The sequence below is a fragment of the Peromyscus maniculatus genome, chromosome 2 (genome assembly GCF_049852395.1).
Source record: "Peromyscus maniculatus bairdii isolate BWxNUB_F1_BW_parent chromosome 2, HU_Pman_BW_mat_3.1, whole genome shotgun sequence".
NCBI classification, from domain to species: Eukaryota; Metazoa; Chordata; class Mammalia; order Rodentia; family Cricetidae; genus Peromyscus; species Peromyscus maniculatus.
Genome location: NC_134853.1, coordinates 97,261,134 through 97,287,484, shown reverse-complemented (window position 1 = coordinate 97,287,484; position 26,351 = coordinate 97,261,134). Strand labels below are relative to the sequence as shown.

General features: G+C 37.8%; 1 protein-coding gene across 15 annotated transcripts in view; it reads left to right on the top strand.

Moving 5' to 3' along the window:
* The window catches only part of Ptprd (protein tyrosine phosphatase receptor type D), a 2,233,434-nt gene that overhangs the window by 2,181,966 nt on the left and 25,117 nt on the right, over positions 1 to 26,351 (top strand). For all 15 annotated transcript variants that reach the window (XM_015999923.3, XM_076564405.1, XM_076564406.1 and 12 more), the window contains 2 exons: positions 7,547 to 7,666; positions 8,139 to 8,293. In XM_015999923.3, the coding sequence (XP_015855409.1) occupies positions 7,547 to 7,666; positions 8,139 to 8,293 (275 nt within the window). The remainder of the gene's footprint in view (positions 1 to 7,546; positions 7,667 to 8,138; positions 8,294 to 26,351) is intronic.

Here is a 26,351-nt window from a genome sequence, read left to right as displayed (position 1 = left end):
TAACATAGTACCAGAAGTTATTGTAACTTGTAAAAGTTAACGGCTCAGAATGTAATTTCTCTATCCACTAAAAATGTACCATACTTATCTAAACCTTTTTTTAAAATTTCAGGTCCTATTATTGAATGAGGATTTAAAGTAGAGTACAAAGTGACTTTGATTTATTTTATCTAATGCTTCTCTACTTGCTGTCTACTCCTAATAGAAAATCCTAATTCTAATAGCTACTATAACCACCATTGCTCAATATGGATTGATAGTTACTTTTAGCAAGTTACAATGTCTCAAAATTACTGCCTGGCTACTTTAAGTCATTCTCTGGCCTTAGATTTGCTTCTCAAAGTACCCTGCAAAAAATACGTGTCAGAGAAGGAATGCTAGAAATCTGGGGAGGAAGTGTTTGGTTACCAGTAGACGTCAGATGGGCCAAATTTAGTAAGTCCTTAGTAAATTGAAGGAGCAGATTTTGTTTTCATAAAGTAATGGACAATTTAAAAATAAGCCGATCTCAGCCACAACATCCCTGTTTATAAAGTTTCCTACCTTTATTGGGTACCGCAGTGTGCCACTTCTAAGACAAGCTGTACACAAGTGACCATGACCTAGAACGAGAGTCTTTCTACAAAGCTGGGTTCTCCGACCCCTTGATTGTACTGAGACCTGCCACATATGCCTAACAACAGGTTTTGTTTCGAATGTATTTAAATGATATTTGTTGTTTTGAAATTTGTGGGTGGTTTTATTAGAGATTAAGAGAAAAACAGCAGGACAGGCAAGCTGGAGGTCTCAGCTGCTCCTTAGTGGAGGGAGATGGAGAAGAAAGCAGAAGACAGTGGATTTTGAGTAACAGAGAAATCTGTGAGCAGCTACATAAAAAGACAGCAGCAGAAATCTTTAGAGAAAGAATGAGTGTCTAGAGAGTCAGGGAAAACATGATTAGGATTTGGGTTGATATTCAAAGAAGAAATATAAAGGGGAAAAAAGAAAAGTTACACTTTTTGAGTTAGAGCTCATAAATGTAAACAGGCTCTGGAATCAGCTATCAAGGGAGAGGCTTCTCAGGTGTACTTACCTCGTTAAGGAGTCTTGCAGGCTGCAAGAATATATCGTAGAGATTCAGCTGTGTATTAAAGCTGAACTTTGACCAGCCAAAGGTCTGTCAAAAGGCAAAGCCATTTATTATGAATATTTGGTGTTACCCAGCCTTTAATATTCCAGCTGTCTTCTGCTATGAAATCCGTGCGTGCCCAGACCAATTGGTAAACAGTTCAGCTCCCCAGACCTGCTGAACCTACTAAGTTACAAACTGCCCTGCTGAGCTTAGGAGACAAGCTGGCAGGAGACCATAGCTTTGTTTCCTGTGCTAATGAAGCTCAAACCATTCCCTGGCCTTGAGGAGGCCTAGTAGTTCTCCAGAGCACTTTGACTGAGAACAAAAGAGGTTTTTACATATCAAGGTGAGAGATAAAAGAACATTCCTGAGGAGGTAGGGAATGAGGTGCCCAGGGAAAGAAAAGGCAGGTATTTTCTGTAGACAAAGACTGAACCGCATGCCGAGAGAGAAGAGAGGACAACAGAGTTTCCATAGAGGGTAAGCAGATGAATAAAGTTTTCTGAGTGCCAGGAGTAGAGAGTAGCAGAGATGGAGAAATAGGATACAGAGGATGAGGCTGAAAGCATAGGAGCTGGACTAGGAGCTAGGGAGCTGGATGGAACTGCAGTTATGGAGACAGGATTTCATCCCAGAGAAATAAAGTAGACAGATATAGAGCTTCTCATGTCTAGAGTTTTCCTGCCTTGAATGACTGGTGGAACTATAGTTGAATTGATGTAATTTTGTCTTAGAGGAATAAAATTAACAGACATAAGAATATAGTGTACATAGATTTTTTTTTCCCCTAATATCCCACGCTGGACATAGTAAAGCCCCCTTGGACCCTGGGGAATCAATAAAGGAGAAAATTATTCCAACCATCTTTTCAGGTATATGAACTTTCCTCCGGTTAATGTCATATCTAGGTTATGAGCTGGTCAATGTGATTAACTATTAAGGTGATGGAAAAGTGGTATGATATTGTAATTTTACAATCACTGAGACAGTTTAGAATGTCATGTTTCTACCTGGCACCAGAGATAGAACAGAGATCTCATTCTTTTGCTTGAGGAAGTAGCTTGCCTTTAATGGCCCTCCTCAAAACCCTTTCCCTTCCAGATTATATCTTAAATCTTTTTTTTTTCTTTATTGAAATATCTTCAGTATTTCTTTAAGAGCTTTGTATATGTTTTGATCATTTTTACCTACTACTATATACCTGTCTAGCCAATAGGTTCTTGGCCCAATAGTGGTGCCAAGTATGGGTTTCATCTTGTAGAGCAGGACTTAAATACAATCAGAAATGATTGGTTACTCCTATGATGCTAATGCTCTTATTACAACAATGACCATGTTTTACAGGTATGATCATTGTTGTAGGTCTCAGGGTTCACACCTTGATAATACTGATGATTAATTTTCTCCTCTAGTAGCATACATATCACCTTTTAGTACTATGAAAGCTAATCAGTAGGGATGGAACTTCCAAGTGAGTAATAGTTTGACCCTCAGTGACTCAAGTATGTGGTACCTTCAGCAATAGTGTCTTACCAACGACTTCTGGTGGATAATCACTAGCACTGACAGTAGCTTATAATGTTTGGGTGTCAATGGGAACAGATTCAAAATATGGGATTTTATTCGTTAGTCTGTAGTATCTAGTAAGAACAGTATTACCCCATTAATGGCAATTCAATTTTATCTATGTGTGTTAGGAAGCTTCTGCAGTAGTAGTTTTCCATATGATTTGAAAGGCCATTAATGTTATTTATCCCTCCCAATATTTCCTCCTCTTCCCTCCCCTCCCCTCCTTATTCCGAGTTAACCCTTTATATCCCATTATTCCCCTTCAACTCTTCAAACCACTGCATTTTTATGTCCTTCCTTTAAAGCACTCCCTTACCTACTCCAACGGCCTCTTACTGACTTCCTTAACTCTATGGGTATTCCAAATGAAATACACATATTTGAGGATCTGAAGCTGCCTGGAGGTGGTAGCACACGTCTTTAATCCCAGCATTCAGGAGGCAGAGTTAGGCGGATCTCTGTGAGTTCGAGGCCATCCTGGTCTACAGAGTGAGCTCCAGGAATGGCAACCCTGTCTCGAAAAACAAAAACAAAAACAAAAACAAAAACAAAAACAAAAACAAAAAAAAAAAACAAAAAAAAAAAAGATTTGAAGCTTTGAAGCTAACATCCACAGTGAGAGAAAATATGTGATGTTTGTCTTTCTGGGTCTGAGTTATCACACTCAGAATAGTCCATCAACTCAACTGTGTGTTTTCTTTTTGTTTCCAAATATGGAAAATTTTAATTTTATTGGATAAAATTACTCAGTATTTTCTAGAACCTGCAGTTATATATTTTATGATGGTGCTTGTTGTATGATTACCTTGATTGATTTTTTTTGGGGTGTGAGGTATTGAGGTAGTGTCTCACTGACCAGCTTTATCTGCCATGGAACTCGAATGTAGCTTAGTCAGGCCTCAAACTCACGAAAATTTGCCTCTGCAACCTGAGTGTTAATATTGAAGGCATGTACCACCACCACCACACTCAGCAGGAAACTGCTTTTCTTGAAACATATGTATCTTATGAGAATTATACATAATTTATTTTGAGAAGACCTACCTGCCTACCCACTCAACTTCATATTAGTTCTCTCTCATAAAAACAAGATAAACAAACAAAACCATGAACTCTAATATACATTTGACAGCTACTCCTGAGCATGAGGCCTATTCTAAAATATCAGTCACTCCATTGGAGAAAATTGCTTGTCTTTTAGCAACGTCAAATAACTTCTTGGCTAGGAGAGGGTCTTTGTGTGGTTATTTGCTTGGGTTTACTATCAGGATAACACTCATGTTGTAAAAGGAATTTGGAAAGGTTTTTTTTTTTTTAATTCTATTTTGTGAAATAGTTTGAGCAGTGCTGATATTAGTTCTTTGACAGTCTGGTAGTATTCTGTACTGAATGTGTATATCCTCTGCACTCAATGCACCTAGCATGGGGATTTTTTTTTATTTGTTTATTTTGTATTTTGGTTAGGGAATTTTTAATTACTCCTTCTCTGTCATTTGATGTACAGATCTTTTTATTTATTTCATCTTGATTTCATTTTTGTAGGTTCTCTATAATCTAGAGTTTCATTAATTTGGGGGACGTAAAACTAAACCTGTAAGTCTCTAGAGTTAAAAAAATGACATCATGAATCAAATAAACCTAATAGATATCTACAGAATAATCCACCCAAACAATAAAGTATGTATATTCTTCTCATCAGCTCATAAACTTGCTTCAAACTAGACTACATATTAAGACACAGAGCAATTCTCAAGAAGAAATAAAATATTGAAATGGCATCCTGTATTCTTTCTGATCACAAAGGAATAAAGCTGGATATCAACAGTTAAATAAACCACTCAAATATGCAAGTATATGGAAACTAAAGAACACACTGCTGAATAATTGGGGAAGGAAGAAATCAGAGGGAAAATTTTAAAATTCCTAGAATTAAATGAAAATGAAAACCCAACATACTAAAATCTATGGAGCACATTAAAGGCAGTCCTAAGAGGAAAGCACTGTGTGCCTACATATAAAAATGAGGTATCTCAAATTAATAACTTAATGATTAGTCAATTTGTGTTCTCTTCCCTAGTGAAGGCTGTTTCCCCCACCCCTCCCCTGGTCAGCAGGTCAGCATTCCTTAGTTGCCTGGAGCTTTTCATGTAGGGTTGAGGCCTCAGGGGTTTTCCCTGGTCCACTTTACCATGTCTACTGCTGTTGTTCTTGTTCAGTTCTTATTTAGGTAGTTATGTTGGTGAGTCTTTATGGATGTAGCTTCTGACATTGCTAGGAGACACAGTCTCACAGAAACTCTCCTGATCCTCTTACAATCTTTCCATCCCTTCATCTGCAATGATCATTGAACCTTAGGTTTGGGAGTTTTGTTGTAGATGTATCCATTGGATCAAGGTTTCCAACTCTGCATTTGGATTGGTTGTGGCTTTCTGTAAATATTCTCCATCTATTACAAAGAGAAGTTTCCTTTAGAAGGGGTGAAACTACCCTTATATCTGAAGTTTGGGTAGTCAGCTCTGAAAACATGTATACAAGTAACAGTATACTGACCAAGCAGGTGTATTTATGTATTTAAGAAAAAATAAATGTGCATATACACATATGGGTGTAACAGTGATAAATGAAAAAAGAGTCCCGGAATTTGAAAGAGAATGAGGAGGGCTATATAGAAGAGTCTGAAAGAAAGGACAGAAGTTGGGGAGATGATGCAATTATAATATAAAAAAAGAAGTATTTCAAAAATGACTGGTGTACCCAAAAACCTTAAAATAAACAAGAAATAGTAAATCTCTCTGAAATACCTATTTTCTCATAATCTCATCCGTCATACTCCGAGATTAGAATTGAAAATATTTGTGTAGTATAGGGCTAAAAATGAAAACCTTAAAGTGTTATTTATCACTATATGTCATCTCTTCACACCATGAATCTGGATGAAATTGGTGCTGACCACACCGAAAATGAGTCAAAAGGGAAGGCCTTCCTGTGTGTGAGAGAGGACCAGCAATGGAATGTATTGCTGCCATTGCACACATTTGAGATTAGAGGAAGCCTCTTACCCACATTGATACAATACATGTACACATCCATAGTATGAGCCTACAAAGTTATTTTATCCACTACAGCAAGACATCAACTTGATGTCTTTTTCATAATTTTTTTAAAAAAAGTCTTTGGCCTGATTTTTGTGTGCTTTTACCATATGAATTATTGTTTCTTAAGTTCCTTTCAACTAGCACTTTGGAAAATTTTCCAGGTATGGTGTGGGTTTAACAAATGGCCAGAGAATATATGGAGGTCTTCAACCCATGCTTATCAATAGCGTCCTTGAAGGACCAACTTTCTTTTATGGTTTTTCTTTGATTTGCAGCCTGTGATAGAGATAAAAACACTAGACTATTCTGTGAATGTAGAAAACATAATAAGTATGTTAATACTATTGCAACTCATTTTTTATCTGAATTTTAACTCCTTTTGTTTTGTTTGTTTAGTCAAGGAGATGATTTGTGTGGTCTCATAGTTGAGAGAAAGGTAGTGGAATCAACCTGTGAATTCAATTTCTGCATCCTAAATAGATAAATACAGAGTAAAATTGTCTTCCTCCTTTCTCTTGTTAATGAAATCATCTAGTGGATGAAAACTGTCCCTTTTTAGAAGGACTGGAGTCTATGCAGAAACAGCCTCAGTGCCAGAGGACATAGACTCAATACAAACCAGACTGCAGTGTCTTTCACGGAATGTTGCCAGTATTTCATTAAGCTGAAAAGCAAATAATTATCTAATAATTCTGTTCACTAGACCAAAATCTTCTAGCATCTATGAGAACAATGCCCATTTCCTTTGTGTAGTTCAAAAACCATACTTTCTGTTCTTCCCTTTGCAAATAAAGGACGAGCTTCTGACATGCACCAGTATTCCTCCTTCACCTGAAGAGATGTATTTCATTTGGTTACAGTGAAGTAACACTTCCACTTTCCTTTTCTCTATGGCAGAAAAGCTAAATATTTTCTGACCTATGACCTCACTAGAAAATATAATGCCTTTGTCCTTTTTTATTGGGCATTTTGCTACACAGTGGACAATGCAGTAAGTCTGAGGCTTGCTGCAGAGTTGGAATAATTCTTTGTCACATTTAAACTAATTGGGTTGAGTAGTTATCACAATGGCTTGTTCCACTCCACATGGAAATAGTAGGTCATTTATCTTAAATGAGTTGTGCTGCTTAAACCACACTGTTATAGTGACCCTCCAAAACTATACTTAAAGAGCAGATAGATTATCCCCATAGATGCTACAGATTTCATTTGCTTTGCATACAAATACCATTTATCTTGTATTTTAAATAACACTTATTATGCTGTGCATTGCGCTTTGATAGATTTTTCAAATTATTTCTTGTTTTCTTTAAACAAGCTTATTTGTAAATTGTGAGAGTTCATTGTGGAATAGTGTGTGCTGTTAAAATCTTGATAGGTGAACACTATCTAGCCATGTAGTTTAAATGTCTAAGTATAATCTTTCTGATGTGAATCATAGTGTCTACCAAATAACAAATGTGTTTTCCCCAAGTACTCTAAAATTTCAAATATCTCTCTCCTTATTTTATTCGGCAACAATCTGCAACTTATTTTTCTCCCAGAAAATTGAATCTGTTACTGCTTAATATTCCTACCAGTTTTTAAAATGTGGTTTATATTGGCATCAGAGCAGTAATTTACATATTTTGGGATAACAAGAATGCATGCCAGAAACAGATCAACATAAAATGAAATGCAGAAAAGCTGTTTTCTTTCAATAGCAACTCAAAGGGAAGCTAAGAGAAGAGTTGATGAGCATCTGGCCTGAATGTGTCACTTCTTTCTGTAGGTGAAGTGTGACCAGTATTGGCCCAGCAGAGGCACTGAAACTCACGGGCTGGTCCAGGTGACGCTGCTGGATACTGTGGAGCTGGCCACATACTGTGTCAGAACGTTTGCACTTTACAAGGTTTGTTCTTTGTCTTTGTTCTCCTGCCCTGTTATTCCCATTATTTAAAGAAGCCAAATCCTTTAAGCTTTTACCTAAATCTTGGTCCCACTGACAACAGAGAAGAATAAAATCATTCTTTAATTATCATTAAGCCCCTTTTCTTCTGGACTAGTGTTTTTAATCGGTAACTATGAAACCTATACACTGAAGATAGTTTCCCCAAAATGGAAGAACTAATTCTTCCTATAAATACACAAGAGCACAGTCCTGATGGTTGCAGCCAGATGACAGAGTGCTTCTCACATGAAAGCTTACCTGCCTAAGCCAATACTGGTCATTTACAAATAGCTCAGGGCTTGGGTTTCCAGGTAGTGTGTCTTCAAAGGCTATAACCTAAGAGGAAAGAATTGAGACAGCACGTTTTAGTGTTACACATCCTTACCACCTAAGGTTAGAAAGCAGCATCTGAAACAGTATTCCTGTGTCACAGAATGGTTCCAGTGAGAAGAGAGAAGTAAGACAATTCCAGTTCACCGCCTGGCCTGATCACGGGGTTCCAGAGCATCCCACACCTTTCCTAGCTTTCTTACGAAGAGTCAAAACCTGTAACCCTCCCGATGCAGGGCCAATGGTCGTGCACTGCAGGTAAGGACCGTGGAGGGCATTTGTTTTATTTGTAGGCAAAAGGACCAGGGGTGGAAACAGAAGTGCAAATTATTCTGTGTTGAATGTTCTCTTTGCAGCTTGTTGATACTGGGAGATGTAAACCCCTTCATTCAAGTGGCTCTTCTAATTGAGACCTTTACTAGGATCAGTAGGAAAGAGTTGAAAGAAAGGCATAGTGCCTCTGGTTACAGTATGAGCCCTCCCAACCACCATCCCACCCCACACACTGCCTTCTCTTCGGTGCAAAGATAAATATTAAGCACCAAATTAAGTGTGTATGTGACCATAAACAAAACAGAAAATATTAAGTGTTAACTTATCACTAGGGTTAAATTTTACTTTCTTTATGGAAAAAAAAGTTCTTTAAAATTATTTTTATGGACTTTTCAGCAGGCTCTTGTGGGTTGGATTGATATTACATTTTTATTATATAGTAAAAAATGTGGAAGAACTTAATGCTGCAGTCATCCAAGCATTCATGGAGGATGTTTTAGTGTAAAGGTAGATGCATTTTATCCATTATTAATATCAGTTCACATACAAAAAATACACTCTAGATTTTTTAAATGTATTTTATATAAGACATACAATTTGGAATAAGTTTTATTATGTACATTGAATGATGAATTGTATATCTCTTGAAATGTATAATTTATACCTTTACTCAGCTCTGACTATAATCCACTATATAATCACACAGTGTCTGTATGTGTAAGTGTTCATACATTTTAATATTCAGCTTATCTTTTCCAGATGCCCATGTTCCTCTCAAATATCTCCAATTATAAAGTATTCAAGATGCATAGTTAGACTCTATATGTTCTCTATCATTGGACATATGCTCTTCTGTGACAGTACATGAATATGCTCATGTAATTTCACAATAGTTCTTTATACTCTGAGTAATTCAAATATGTCTTCTTGAACAAGGGAACCAAATTAAAGTGGATGTTTGTAATAAAAAGACAAGAAAGGTACATTATGAACCTTCTTATTATAAGCTAAGAAATATAATTATATTTCATAATTACTTGAATAAATATAAATTATATCATAAATTAACAGCATCATTTAGAGTACAAGTTATAGTGTAATAGAATGACCCTCAAAACAGGGTCATTTGTGGAGTAGAGCAGAATTAATCCTGTAAAACTCACCTGCCTGTCCACCCTACAAAGGTAACTGCTACACAATGGCCTGTGTAGAGCTTCGAATGAGATAGAATCACTCCCAATAGAAGCCAATAATAGAACTAACTAGTGTTTCTGCCTGACATCTTATCATTCCAAAGACCCTTAGTGTATTACTTTTTTTTTTTTTTTTTGATATTCCTAACATTTTCATGCTGGGCTAAAAGAAGTGTAGGTGAGAAACTGCAAGATTTGAGCATTAGTAAGCTGGCTGTATCGCTCCACTCAACTACAAGCCTTGTTACCTGGTTCTAGCTCCTTCACAAACAGGAGAGGGGCGTCTAAGAACTGCATATCAGTTGTCATTCTCTACATGATTATAAAACATAAAATCATTATTATTTCTAAGAACAAGTGGTTTTAGGTGGTGAAAGCCAAGTCTTAGTCTCCTGCTGTGAGTCTGAGAGTAAGCTCTGTGCTTCACAGTAAAAGCCCATTTTATAAGTTTTGAATAGCTAGTGTAACTGGTTACATGCTATCCACAGTTGCTACAAGCTAAACTCAGTTATAAAGATCATATGGGCAGTATGCAAAACAATTTCAGATGGAGAAGCAGGAAATTTGGCTTCAAAGGAGAACTGTTGATCTTATAGGCCTTGTGGCAAAAAAAAAAGCAGACCTCACACACATGCACCTGCACACACACAAATACACACACACACACACACACACACACACACACACACACACACACACACAGCCCACATGGGGGAGAGAGAGAGAGAGAGAGAGAGAGAGAGAGAGAGAGAGAGAGAGAGAGAGAGAGAGAGAAGAGAGAGAACTGTACATGTAAAAGTTAGGGAAAAGTAATTAGGAAGTTTCTATTGAACAACAGCATTATGATTTTATGATTTGCATTGCATTTAAAATGTAACACTATCTTGGGGCTCCCAAACTTGCCATCCAAGCTGAGTTCAATCCCTAGAACCCACATAAAGGTGGAAGGTACCTCAAAGCTGTCCTCTGACCTCTGACCTCCAGATGCCCTCTGTGGCTCATGCACCCCACCTCAAAATACTAATAAATAATTTTTTAAAACTTTTTTTAAACTAAAGCTGCCCTTCCATTGCTGTAAGTTAGTGACATAAGAAGACAGGTGGCAAAGTGCTTGAGGGAGAGTGATGACTGAGAGAGCCAACAGTGACAGCATGTTTGTATGAAGGTGCCATGAACAGCAAGTTCACGTCATTTCAATAAAAATGCTCTCTTTAGTTGGCTTGAAATGCAGGAGAGTTAGTTTGAACCTGTCTGTAAGCACTAAATACCACGCAGAAAGACGTAGTCATGAAGTCACCAAGTGGAACTATTCGCCATGATCATGTAGCACAAAGTCACAAAGTGTTCTTGGCTGTCAACACTGAACTTCCTGTTTGGGTTTCTCTTATGGTATGCTCAGATGTGCTTTTCTATGTACAAAAGGAGTAGTGATAACTCAGACTAACTCCTACAAACCGAACAAACCAACAGGGAGAGTGGAGGAGAATCTAAGAGAAGTCTGGGGTTAGCCAAAAAATTCACATTCTACCAGTGGCTCTGCTTGCTAATGGGTGGGCCAGAAGTAAGCGAGGGAAAGCCATTGAGTAAACAGAAGTGATACCAATTTTTAGAAATGAGTTACAATGCTAGGATAAAAACAAGTTTACAAAGGTGATGTTAGCAAGCCAATGAGGGGGGAGGAGAGAGAGAAAGCGAGAGGGAGAAGGAAAGGAGAGAGCGAGAGAGAAGGAGGGACGGAGGGAGGGAGGAGAGAAAGAAAAAGAGAGATTATGAATATATGAATGCCTGGTGCCCCACATGCAGGAAGAGGTACTGGAAATAGCTGTTCTTCAGAATGATGTCTGTCTTTAGAGAATAGCTACTCATCCCTCACCAGTTTTGTGTTTGGGGGAAATTTATTGAATTTTCCTTATTCTCTGTTTCTCTGTCAACTATAGCAGCACTGTTCACAGCATTAAAAACTTTGTGATGATGGAATGGAATGTCATGAAATGATTTAAAAATGTAAGACAATGTTCAATTATCAATATATTAGTATAGTAAGGGTATCTGTACACACGTATAAAACTCTAGATATGAAAATTCAAGAAGAACTGAACTACTACTGCAATGTTAACATTCAATGTTAATATGTATCCAAATAGTTAGTAGACTACTTTTCAAATATTCTTAATATTTTCTACAATAGTAATTCACAAGGTTTTTTTCTCAGTAATAGAGAACATTTTAATGGTTTGAATAGAGAATACTACTTATAGAATCAGTTTGTTCTTATGAAAACTTGAAAAGCATTAGATTCTCAAAATGATGCTGATAGGGGCACATGGAACTCACACTGGAGTTTTAAGTTCCTTCAAGATGAAGTCTGAACTTTCTATCCTTACTTTCATGGCCCTGTATAAAGAAAGCTGGTTTCAGATGGTTATATGCATAAAAGTAATTTTTTAAAACTCCAAGCATATTCTATAAATTCTGTTTTCTTGTATAAAAAGACTATAAGAACCTATTTCCCTTGAGTAGTTGGTTCTTGTTAGAAATGAATAAGTTGAGATGAAACTATAATTTCATTGAATCAATTATAAAAGTTTGAGCCATTGTAGTCTTTAGTTACATATTTTGATAACAGAACAATAGAATTTCTTCATAAGAAATATATATTCATTTTATCAATAATTAGGAAGAGAAATGGCTCAATACCCTTGAACTTGTCTTTTAAATGAAACTATCTTAAGGTTAAAAAAATACACCTCCTAAAGGTCATGCAAATCTTTGATATTCTCAGTTCAATCCAAATTCCAGATTCAAAACTAGATAAGTCTGAGACTAGATAAACATTAATAACATCTTAGAAATATAAATAGGCCACTAAGGGTAGTCAAGTTTAAATGTCACATGATGGATAGATAGCTCAATTGGTAAAGTGCTTAACTTGTAAACATGAAGATATGTGTTCAGTTCCCAGAATCCACAGGAATGTGTTGGGCTTGGTGGCTCTAGGAGGACTTGGTAATACAAACTTGGAGTTCCAGAGGGGAGGATGTAGACACAAGAGGATCTCTGGAGCTTTTTGATCAGCCCATCTAGCCTAATTGGTAAGCTCCTGGCTGCTGAGAGGCCATATCTCAAAGGAGACAGACAGCATTTCTGAGGACTACTTTGAAGTTGTCCTCTGGACTCCATACACACATACATATATACACCTGCATACACATGTGCACCCACTCATACACATGTGAAAATGTACACATGTATGTACACATGCATTTTTAAAAATCACACATTTGGTGTTGGAATGAATCCTAAAAGCCCGTCTTCATATTAGTTTTCAACTTTGCATGGTACAACAAAGCCAAGAAACTACTTAGGTCTTATTCACTGTGTAACTCTCTATTGCTAAAAAGAACTGTATTGAGGAAAATAGCCTTTTCAAAATCCACTGCTTTTGTAAATATTGCATATAAAATACCTTGTGACCCAAAGAAGCTACTAGTGCTGTTAAAACTTGAGTCATGTATTTAAAAACATTCTGAGCTCCATTCTTTTTCTTCCTAGTATTCCATTCAAATCTTTCTTCTGGGAAGAGACCATATTTTTACCAAATGTGATAGTTTTGTGATGTTTACAAGCTGAAAGAATAGAATGAGATTTTCCATAAACCAGGAAAATTTGTTTTCATGTATAAATGAAGGAATGGAAGTTAGCCTGGGGTGTTAAAAATACCGTCATCTCTAGATAAGAAGGTAGATGGAGTATATTAATTATATTCCATGGAACCTGGGATCCCAGGCTCTATTCTTAACATAACAATATTTCTGCATAAAACTCACATGTTTAAAATAAATTAAGTAACATGGGCAACATGGTGACACAAAGCAAGAATTTGTATTCTCAATATTGATTGCATATTTTTATTAGAATATAATTTTTCCAAAAGACTGCATTAAAAGGAATTGCTTACTCTCTCTCTCCTCTCCCTCTCCTCTCCTTCTCCCCCTCCTCTCTCTCTCTCTCTCTCACACACACACACACACACACACACATACACAGTCAAAGTATAAAAGTCGAAGTGAAGAAAGTGTTTGAGGTAGAGTAGTTTTCTCATCACCTAGCAAAGTAGAAATTCTGTTGGAAAGGAAACATTGTAGACTGGGTGATGAGGTCTATGGTGTAAGACACCGACTTCACAGTTGTGCATCAGGTCCATAACATGACTGTCCCTGCGAGGGTACTGTATCATGACTGCCCTTGCGAGGGTGACTGTAACTGCCTCTTGCACTCCATGTGCAGGAAGAACAAGGGAGTCCCTTTTGTGTAGGAATAGTTATTTGAAGATTGTGTCCCCACCATTTATTTGATCCTACAGGTGTACATTATCACTGTCTTTGCATGGTAGGGGAGAGAATTGAAAATTGGAAACTTAAAAGATTTGCTGATACTGTGTGCCCAATTGGAAGCAAAGTCTGGATGGGAATCATTTGAAGATTTCTGCTCTTTGTGAACACCTCTCTGGTGTTCTGACCAGCCTCATGAGGATACCAATAGCAGTATTTCTTTCTAAGTATTGTTTATAGATTACATAAGAAGATAGGTGTAAATGTATTAATTAGCCAGATACCACATAAAAATAAGTAAGGCAGGCATGGTGGTACAGTCATAAGGCAGAAACAGGTAGACCTTTGTGAATTTGAGGCCAGGCTAGCAAGTTCCAGGCCAGCCAGGGTTATGTAGTCTCAAAAAAAGATCAAACAACAGCAACAAAAATCAAAACAAAATGAAATAAAAAATAACTAAGTGCTTGTAGTTACTGATATTTTATAATAATTTTATCTTAGCACTACTACATAAAATAACTATTGACTGTTAATAGTTTTTATTTCCAGGACATAAAGTGGAATTCTAAATAATTTGTGATTTAGAAACTGTATGAAAAATATACATCCATCTGGATTGGCAGACGTAGTAATGATTGTATTCTGCTATAAAAGCCACCCAGTAGGATGGATTGTTACTATAAGACCAGTTACCCCAACTCCAGCACAGGAGATCTCATGACTGTTGTTGTGAAAGCTTTCCTATACAGTGACAGGTATTCAACACATCCTTCACCTTTGCCCACTAGATGAGAGTAATATTCCCCAATTATGACTATCAAAAATGTTCTCCAACATTGCCAAATGTGCTCTGATAGGCAAAAATCACCTCTAGTTGAGAAACAACTTCCATATTTAAGGTAATGTATGAATTCTGAAACCTTTCACTTTCTACAAAGTTCCATGAGTGGCATCTTCCTTCTAAATATTTGGAGAAGTCCTTATGAGATCTGCTTTCATAATTGCCTTCTAGCGCATAGTCAGGAGAAGACTTGACCCATCACTCAACAGTACTTTAGTACACAAACCAAGTTCTTGATACTTCTTGTCACAAAAAAAAGTCACCCTTAAGGACAAAGATGTCCCACCATTAGTGAATTCAAAGGTACAGGCCATAGGCTGTTTTCTGCCAAGAAAGAGTTCCAGAAATATTTTTGCACCATGGCAGAATTGCTGCAATCAATCTTCAGCCCCCCAAGGTGGCTTCCTTTAAGGGCCATGTGCTTTGTAGGTGATAAATGCAGGTCTTTTTTGCCAGGACATCAGTTGCCTTGCTTTGTCTTCATGCTTTGTATGACAGCCAGCATTTTGGTAGTTCAAAACAATAGGCCCCAGGAGTGCAGTATGTGGTGTATGACTTAGAGACTTTCCCCTTTTTCATTGTTTAGAAACAGCCAACAATAACAGACATGATGAATAGAAGGAAAGATAATCATACTCTCAAACCCTGCCCCAAGTTCTGAGGCTCTTGAAATCTCTCACCTTGGATGTGGGGAGAATATATTTCTGGACAGTTCACTATTTTCGAATGACAGAATTTTACTAACACTGTTTCTCCTGAAATACGGGAACACTTTTCATTTATATTGTCCAAAACTTTCATGAAAGAGGCTGAAATAGTTCTCTTCCTATCCTGCTTCCTCAGTACTTCTACCCCTCCTTCCATATGCCCTTCAGTCCATCAAGAAGAAGTCAACAGTTATGTCTCTCCTCAGGGCACAGTGATACTCAGAGCCCATGGTTTTTAGCATCAGAGTATAAAGAGGATCGAGATGGGTCTGAGGGGCTAGGCAGGAATCAACTGAGTCTCTTCATCATCAAGATCAGGACTAAACAACTTGCTCAGAATCCTTTAAACTTCTGAAAGGAGATGTTGGGAATCACAGACATTTCGAGAAACTATGTTTTTTACTTTGTTTTTTGTTTTGGTTTGGGTTGGTTTTGAGTATTGAATTATATTTTCAAAATTAGAACCATATTTTTGTTTCTGGTACAGCTATGTGCCTTAGGACTTGGCAATCTTTGTGAAACGAAAGCCATTCCTGTCTGTTAACCACTGCTGACTGCAGACATCAACCAAAGGCTGGAGGCTGACAACCCAGCATATGTCTCACTGCTCTGCAGGCTGCTTTGGTGTGGGGCACAGGCTTTCTGCTCCTCTCTCTTGAGCTCACTGTCCTTGGCAGTCAGTTGGGAGGGTCTGAAGTCTGGGCAACCCTGCCTTTCATTTTGGTAGTAAAGGCAACAGAAAGGCAGGAACTAGTAGCTGAGGCTCCCAAGATCCTTTGTTCTGGCAAGTTAGGCTCTGGTCAGATTCAAACAGCAGAGAAACAGACTGCAGCTGTTGGGGTGGGGGCGGGGGTGCAGTTTGTAATCAAATTGTTTCTACCCTTAAGTTCTATACTGTTGACCTTTATCTGCTGAGCTCCCGGGCCCTTCTCTGCACTTGGATCAATCTAAGGTAACATGACTTTCCTTCATGGTTGGATGAGGGGAACAGAATCCTAAGCTTATTCCAAACAGTGTTCATTTGCTGGCATATGACATCAGTAAAAAACAAAAACGACAACAACAAAAACCTCTGTTTAATTTGCTTCCTAACTACTGTCTGATTTTTCCCTCTAGATATGTCACCTTGTGGAGAGGGGGAAAAGTGTGCTACTAACTCTTGTCCTCTCTCAATCCATTTGAAAAAGATTTCCTGTGCATCTTCTTGTAATTCAGAAATTCCCAGGCTGGTGGGCCTTTTTTTCAGTAAAAAACCTAGTAATATGGTTATTCACAGTGAATCTGACATATCACCCGCCCCACTCTCTTCCTGCTCTTGTTTTTGGGGGACAAGGACTGTTTGTTTGTTATAATTTCAGAAATGAAAAACAAAATGAATCACAACAAAGCTAACAGCTTATCCATGGCCAGGCAAGTCTCCATTAGCCTACAATGTGCATCATTCCCAGTACATCATTATGCTCTTTTACATTTTTTCCCAGATTAATTTGATTAAAGAGTCCCGAGACTTCTTCATAGATGCATTAAGAAAATAGCCAGAAAGCACACATGTAATGAGAGCTGTTATGATGAGTTATACTAAGATGGTTGAAGTACATAATTTGGATGCATTGAAGCCAATTAAGTATCCCAGGTCTTCAAGACCGTGACTAATGGTAAGAAGGATTGGTGGGTGGCCACAGGCTGAATGTATTGGGCACCTGGGTGGTCAGGGCACCTGGTTGTCTGGATGGCTATGGAAGGAAACATGGTAGAGTGGTGCCAGAAGGAGATGGAAAGGATGTGACAGACAAGCGCATCCTGCTTTGTAATCATCCCTAGAGCCATGATTGTGGAAACTGCTCCAGGCCATTAGAAATGACTATGAATGCTATCTTGGCAGCCTTGCTTTGATGTGCAGTGACTGCCTGGTGTATCTACCACTCCCACTGGAGTGCTAACTTAGCTGTGCCATGGCCTGAGCATGAGCTTTTAGTGTCCATATGCCTGGGAGGCTCATTAGCCACAATTTCCTCATCGTAGGCTCCAGCCAAGTGCAACAGATGCTGTTGTTACCTCCTCTATTGAATAAAGTTGGGAGGGAAGAAAGACATTTGTCAATAGTATTTTTCCATTGGAACCAAAATAAGCACTGTGTGTATGCTGTATTGTCCAATAGGAAACCATGTGCCAAATCCTCATTTTGTGTTACACAAAAAACAGATAAGAATCTGCCCCTGTATTTTTACCATTATGCAAACGACCTTCCTCCCACCCCCATTTTATTGAGGATACATTACAGTTATAGCCATTCAGACATGCTGACTTGGATTTCTTTTATTTCTTGTTCTTGCAAACATTTGATTCTGAACATGGCATCTTCTGGGGTACTTTTATTTCTTTCACATACTCATACTGCCTCATCTAGCTGAGCAAAAGCCTGAAGGTTTTCATTGAAACAAACAAATACTTTGCAAGTATTTTTAAGTCCTTTGCCTTAATAGGTAGCACCAACAAGGTACCAGTTTGTTTACAAAGTACAGCCTCAGCATGGAATTCTGGTTGCTGAAATGAAAGAAATGACTGCAGAGTCAGTAGAAACCCCTGCAGAAATAAGGGGGGTGGGAGGGGAGATTGGGCATGTTGGTGCACCTGTTTAATCCCAGCACTTAGGAGGCAGAGGCAGGTGGATCTCTGTGAGTTCAAGGTCTACAATATGAGTTCAAGGACATCCAGCACTGTTACACAGTGAAACCCTGTCTCAAAAAAGAAGGAGGAGGAGGAGGAGGAGGGGGAGGAGGAGGAGGAGGAGGAGGAGGAGGAGGAGGAGGAGGAGGAGGAGGAGGAGGAGGAGGAGAAGAAGAAGAAGAAGAAGAAGAAGAAGAAGAAGAAGAAGAAGAAGAAGAAGAAGAAGAAGAAGAAGAAGAAAGAAAAAGAAAAGAAAAGAAAAGAAAAGAAAAGAAATAAAAAAGCCTGAATATGTAAGTAGGCTCTGTGCTGAAGACCAACAGATGACGAAGTAAGGAAATAAAAAAGAAAATGCTTCTTTTGGGATTCAGGACCTATCAGGGTGAGGAGTGCTTCATGACTACTAAACCATTGTTCCCTCCTGTACCTGTCAGCTTCTGAGGCACCTGTGGCATGAATTGCTTCCTCATGCCTCCTTACCCTTCTATCTGCATTCTTCTTGAATGCAGCATGAATTTGCCTTACAGGGATAGAGCAGAGGATCAGCTTCCCTCAAACCCCACAAGGAAGGTTCCTTTGTCACCTTAGGACATGTGTTCACCTGCAGAAGAAAAGGCCTTCTCATCTTCCTTTAGACTCTTGCCTGACCACTGGACACCTTTTTTTTTTCCCCTTTCAGATATGTGCTCTTCCCAAGTTCTGTTTGTGAGAGATGTGAGTAAGGAGGCCTTGTTCTCTCTATAATTTCATTTTTTTTTTACCATGCTGCACATCAAACCCAGGATCTCATGCATGTTAGGCCAGCACTCTGTACTGTCTCTGCTACTCAGCTAAATCCCCATCACTTGCTGTGATTTTGAACCTACTACTGTGGTCTCTAATCATAAAGAACAGGGCTAAAAGGGCAAAAACCCTTTATGTTCACAGGGGAGAACTTATTTTTAAGATATAGCCTACCTCATACATAAATACCAATTGGTGTGTTTTAAAATACACAATCATTTTATAACCAAATTCAGAGTGAATATCATGAATACAAGGGATATATGCATAACACATATAACCTTGATTCCTTATAGTTGTTTCCTGTAAATTTCACTCTAAGAATCAGGGTTGTTACATTTCAGTATGTCCAGAATAGAACTATATCTCCGGATATAGGCTGACTCACATGATCAGTAACTATAATAAAAATCAAATGCTTCCAAGAGAAGTTCATGTACAGTAGGGAATTTTTAAATGTAAAGTGATAAAAGGTCCTGGACCTTAAAGCTATAATTTCCAGTGCCCTAATAAAAATAACATCATCTCACAATGTCTGTGACTTGGCTTTTAGGATAAGAAATGTAATTGCATGTGTAGAAAAATAAGGTATTAGACTCCCCACACTGCATGATCTTGATAGGTCAGTCACCTGAACTTCTCTTTTCTTTGGAGAAATAGACAGCAGCCTAGTTAGTTGCCAGTGGCATGCTCTTTATAAGGAAAACTGGATGAAATATAGTAGTTTAATTGCTTGTCTACTTTGATGATCAGAATGGTTGTGAACTTTCATTTTATGGAAGCCATGAATAAGACATTTTGTTTTGCTGGAGAAACAACTTCAACCTGACCTTGAATTCCTAGGTGGTCAGTTATGCCATACATCTTTAAAAAAAAAAAAAACTACCTTTCCAATCTTTATCTAACTCTGATTCTAATCAATTGAGCTGGGAATCTTACTCAGCCTAGAGCCACATCACTCCTTCCATCTGAAAACCCAGAACCAATCATGTTATAAACCACAAAAATTCTTTATAACCTGTGGTTAACATTTCATCCCTCTTTTGTGTGTCAGAAAATGATTGACCTGGTTTCAGACTATTTTCTCTTATGTGCTCCAGCCTGAAATACACTTGTTATCTTGGTTCAATTAAACTCCAACTTATTGGGTTGTAAAGTACAATAGTAAAGCTCCCAGCTTAGCAAAACCTTTCCAGAATTCGGTAAGAAGCTCTGAGGATGCATTCCAGCTATAAGCCATGGGTGTGTGGGTACCTTCATTCTTATATTTGTGTTTCCTGAAGGCTTAGAATAAACATGTATAAAAATCCGAGATGATGATTCTGCATGAAAATTATTTGCAGAGTAAATCTCTGGCATTCAAATGTAGAAAGGTCTGCCAATTCCCAAGGCATCGTGATGACTTTTCTGAGGTCTCTCCCTGCCTCTGCACAGTCAGCTTCAAGTAACACTGTGGAATTATCACCTACTCAATAGGTCCAGGTAAAGCTTCACCACTTCACAGTTTGGCCGTGATCCAAGAAGCTCACATCCATCTGAGCTACTACTATATCAAATTATATCCTGACTGGTGGTTTTTTTTTTTTTTTTTTTTTTTTTTGTGGTGGGGACCCTACATTCCAAGAGGGATGTTTTTCTAAACTTTTCTAGTTTGGATGTTTTTGAGCATATTCAAAATTGAGGGACTATGAGTCCCCAAGCATGTATTACCCAGCTTCAATTATCAACATTTCCTACAGTGCTTGCTAAATGGCAATTCATTTTCTGTTTTTTAAAGAAGCTCATTACATAATTGCCATTCAGCATTTGAGATTTGAATTACCCAAACAGTCTTATCTTGGGTGAGCGCCCCCTTCCATGGCCATGTTTAACATAAAGAGCACAAATTACCAATTTTTGGACTCCAGGTGGGGTGCTTCTAAGTTAGATCTTCTGTGCTTCTATAATTTGATACTTACACTACTTTTTAAAATTAAACCCGAAGACGTGAATTTTAAAATAATCTCAGTGTATTGAAACCACCTCCATCTATGCAGAGCTTATACCTAAAACTGTCCTTGGCAACATTTGGCTTACAGACACTTTTTTTTTTTAACTCAGCACTTTTATTTTTAAGTTAAATGCTGAATTTGTGTGGTCAGTTATGGAAACTCCTCCCACCATTCCGTTATCTAACATCCTCTATTTTGCACTACCATGCCTGCTAAAATGTGTCTGCTTTTATTCTGTGAGAGAAGAAGAGCTGTGTCAAGAATGGTTTGCTACCCAATTTGAAAGAAAGGAGAGATAAAAAAAAAATGGTGTCAAATTTTCAGATCCAAACACTGACTGTTTCCCAACCAATCATTGGCATATATAATCTGATCAATAATTTTTACACCCTGTCTGACTCTTCGAAGAAGTGGGAGAAAATCTATGAAACAACAACAACAAATGTGAAAAAGAAAGCAAGTCACTCAAGCATCCAGAATACTTCATCAATTTATGTACACATTAAATTCTGACTTCTTAATAAAGCTGAGTGGAAATATACAATTTCTATACTTGAATAAATAGGGGTAAAAATAAGTGATTTCTTTACAAGAAGATTTCCATGTCTGATAAAATACTGGTTTATGTTGTGAACCTCCAAGAATGCCCTTCGGATGTGTAGTCAATCATGAAACACTATTTTCCTCATTGGAAATCTTTAAAGACTGCAGGAAATGCTATCATATAAGACTATCCACTGTAGCCTACATATCTTGGCTTATATGAAATAAGAGCCATAGGAACTAATGACTAATTTGAAAAAATCAGTTAGTAACTCTTAATTAACTGTGTGTGTGTGTGTGTTAAAATAATTAGTGTTTATTACAACTAAACTGTGTGGAGTGCAGGGCTTTCTTGTTGGACATGAAATAGTGTGGCATGGCCTGCAAAGAGAAGAGACTGGAACAATAGAGATAGGCAGAAGAATCTTTGCTCTATGAGCCAAATGTGGGTCGTGTAAAGATAACCCAGGTTAAAACAAATCACCCTTAAAATGTATACAATTATTAGTAACTTCAAATACATAATTATATCTAGAGTCATAATTTTTTAAATTTACAGTCAAGATTTTGTGGGAAGTATAAGCTATAATGAGCAGATTGGGTATATTTAAATTAACCACAAGCATAAAGGATTTGAAGCAACTCAAGTTTAGAATCCTTCTACAACGTTATCAACGTTTCCAATTTCTGCAGTGTTTTCATCTTCACCTAATTAATCCACACTTCTTGGAGGGATGATTGGGCACACATTAACAAAGCCTTTCCAAAGCATTTGACTTAGCTTTTAAAGGAACAAAATCACTTTGTTTCATATCTATATCTCATTTGTTCATTTAATAGTTCAACTGTATAATAAAGCATCTAGTTCCTATGGAATAAGCACCCTAATGCCACAAAAGAGTATGGATTCCAAGAGAGTTGCCAAGTGCCTTGAACTGTAGTGTAGTGAGCCAAGAGCCTGGAGGAAAGGAAATGATTGGGTTAGTTATTAAATTATATAAATGAAATTCATTGAAGTAGATTAATAAAGAGCATATGGAAATGACCAAGGGGCTAAGCAAACAGTAATCACTCCTTAAGCACATCAGAACTCAACACAAGCAGAGTGCTGAACCTGAGATTGAGAAGTTTTATTTCAGTCTTGAGCAGTTCACCTTTCCTGCTTTCCTCTGTTTTCCCATCTACAGAAGTTTCCAGTTTAGCAAGATGGGTGTTTCATGATGTATCAGGGCCAGCTAAAGTTTATATAGCATAGGTTGCTTGCTGACAGAATTAATGATTCTGTAGATTAGGCTGATGCCTAAAATACTGCATTTCTAATACATTTCAAAAAAGATGCTGGATGCTGGTCACAGTGTTCATGGTGAGAACCATTGCATGAGATCGTGTCTAAGTTCCCCTCCAAAGCAAAAGTCTGCTTCAAGTTTATGTGATATTTCTCCCTTTGGGATGATAGAAACTACTATAAAAAGTATAATAGTGATTGCATTAATGTCATTATTATAAACAATGTAATGACAGAAATATACATCTACTCAACCTCTAGGTCAATTAATGGAACATGCTAGTCTCTAAGTCTTCACTCTGGTGAAAGGAGAGTAAGAAGATAATCATTTCCCAACTTCACAATGTTGTGTGAAGAACATTTCGCCACACTGCCCTTCTAAAGCAACTTTAAGCAATGTGTTTCTATTTCATGGGAGAAAGCAGAATCAGGGAAGACAAGTAGGTGGTTTGTCAATGCATGGCTTGCGGGAGGAAGACACAGATCGTGAGTGTGAAGTCCATTCTCTAGGAAGATAAAAGTCTGCCAAGCTAACTCTCTCAGAAAATGCATATGTCATATTAGAGACAGCTTGCCATGCCATGTGTATATGTAAACAAGATGGCACCATCCTCTCAGTCAGTATCCTCACTATTCAAACCCTTCTAGCCAATAAAAAGTGAGTCTCCAAGAAAAGGGAGCTAGGGAGATGTTTCATTCCATTAGGCACTTCTGTGGAGAGGCCCTGAGTTGAATTCCCAGAAACCAGGTGAAAAAGCTGCATGTGATGATGTGAGGCATAAATGCTTGTAGTCCCAGAAATGAGCAGGTGTAGCTAGTTGGGTCCCTGAGGCTCTCTGACCAGCCAGCCTAGATTCTCTGTGAGCTCAACATGCATGGACACACTTACTTTTTTTTTTAAAGTATTGTTGTCTTAAAGGAGTGTTGTCTTTTAGGTGATTTTTAATTTCACAAACAGAAACTGAATGTTTTCCCCTGAAGTGTCACTTCAGCCCATTAAAGTTATGTAATTTGAGAGTACATATGATAAATACATGAATATTAGAACAGTAGGGCCATAATCCAACACTCTTCTAGGAGCCAAGCCCTGCAAGAATTTTAAAGGATATAGGCATGTATGTATCAGTTGAAAAACAATTAAGTAGTAGTCAAATCAAATGGTTTCAGTTACTATTTAAAATAGAGGAGGAGCTATAGGTATTAACCAGATTGTTGTGGGTAACCAATTCCCTTAGGATAATTTATATTCATTATGTTAAGCTTTGCAAATGTTGAGCCTGGGGTTTGTATTCTAATTAGCATCATGTCTGGTATCAATGGCAGTGTATGTTGGCATTCAGCATCCCTTAAGACACACTTGCAGGAGTGCGTGTGTGCATGTGCACACGAGAGCACACACACACACACACACACACACACACACACACACACACACTTTAATCTCTATAGTCAGTAAGCATCCTGGAATTCCCAATATCTGAGATATATCTGTCTGCAAAGGTAAGTATTTTATGTCCTCAGAAATACATACTCAGACAGGATAGAGTGTCTCTGGTATTAAGGGAAAGTATGTTTTCTTTGAATGGATTCCCTACTAAGGACCACTTTGCTCATGTTTAGTTAGTTCTTCTCCTCCATCTCCAGTGATTTGGAGAGGAAGGGAGGGAGGGGAGAAAAGGAGAGGAGAGAATAATAATGTGAACTGTTGTTTTTCTCAAATGCAGTGTTTTTGCTGTTTATAGTTATTCCAGCCCATATTTTACCTCTTTAGGAGGGTTTCAGTCCACTAACAAAGTCAGTGTCAAGTCCAGTAAATTGGCCTAGATCCCATGAATAAGCACACAGAGTCATTAGATAGAGCAGAGTGAATATTGTCAAGCTGCTCCCACATCTCTTGAGGAGCTGCTCAAATGAGATTCACTTTGAAGAGTCACCTACAAGGAAAATGCTCACTTTCAAAAATACTGGGTTCTTTCCAATAAAGTTGGGGAAAACAGCTCATCCCCTGCAGTGATAAAGGGTGAGGAAAAGAATTGGTGAAGGCCCAGGAATTCTGCCCTCCAGGGAAGGAACCCTGTGGAAAATGGCTCTGCTACATGTTAGAAAATGTCTCAGCTGTGTCAATTATGAAAGACATTTCAGATGCTGCCTGGCATATTGTTTATGTCAGAGATGTCATTGAGTTAATCTATCAATGGAATAAATGCCCTGCCGATGACTCAAATATAGTAATTTATAAGTTGTTCTAATAAAAGGACAATTTTTCAGATGCTGTCACTCATCATTGATATATTTCAGTGCTTGTGAATATTTCCATGTAATTATGCTCAATTCTCTAAACTATAAGTGCTGTAATTTCCTGTGACCTGTTACAGCTAGATGCATTACTTGATCAGAGCTCTCAATGAAGCATTTTGTGCACACATATTTAGTTAATTGGTAATTTTTTTCCTGCCTGTGTTTATATGAAATATACTCTATAAGGGAAGGAAATCAGCCTACATGCAGCTGAGACTGGTAGAGAGCAATTAGGTTCTATCAGAACAAACAGCTGTCAATAATGACTTCAGAATAATATTACCAGCAAAGAAAAGAACCTAGACATCTGCAGGATATGTGGAAATATTTTTATACTCCATTAGCTGAGATCTGGACAAGGGTATCACTGAGTTTTCCCAGCTGTACCTGCTATTTCATCTCAAAATACTCTCAGACTAAGAGAACACTGAAACTCATTGCATAAACTCAATAGCATTAAAAAAAATTGTTGGCTGCCTTTGAACAGTGTGTATTTTGATTTCATGTAATCAGCATGAAGACTTTCTATTTCAAACTATTGTGCTGTTCCTCCCGGCCATAATATGAGACTTAAAAATAGTTCTGTTATCTTTGTTTTGTGTCTTTCCAATCTGAATTCTATTGCTTGGCTATTTTTCTTTCTGTCTTTGGAAAAATATGTTTCGGTCTCATTACACGCTGTATGATTTGCTTGCATCTGGCATTGTTTCTGGCAAAAGAAACTTGCAAGGTGGGCTTCTGGCATTGGAATTTGGTTGTAAGATAAGTCCATGTACTTGCCGGCATCTGGAGATAGTAATATAGTTGATATTTAGACAAAAGCAATTTATTTTTATAAAGGGTGTGTTTTTACAGTCTCTTATCTACTGAAATTTTGAATTCACTGAAGGAAAAAAATCTATATAAATGAAATATCAACTTGTTTTGTTTCATTTTTAACTATTTATACATAAAACACATAATCAGTATAATTGATGCATCTGTTTGACTTCATTTACTTATAAGAATATTCGACATATCTCATATCCTCGCTACCTGCATGTGACCATGTAATGCAGTTTCAGCATCACTTTGGAACTCGTTAGAAATGTTTCATCTTGAGTTCTACCCAAGACCACTAGATCAGAAGGTCAGATGCAGACCCCCAGAAGTTGTTTGTTTGTTTGTTTTTTGTTTTGTTCCTTTATTAGAACAAAAGGGGGGTCTCTCTACATAGAGCCCTGACTGTCCTGGAACTCACTGTGTAGACAGGTTTTTTGAACTCACACAGATTCCCACAGCTTCTGCCTCTTAAGTGCTGGCATTTAAGGTGTATGCCACCACACCCAGCAGAAGCTGTTTGCATCATGAACAGTGAACAAATACATGGTGTTGTGTTTCATAGCAAAGAATATATGGAAGAAT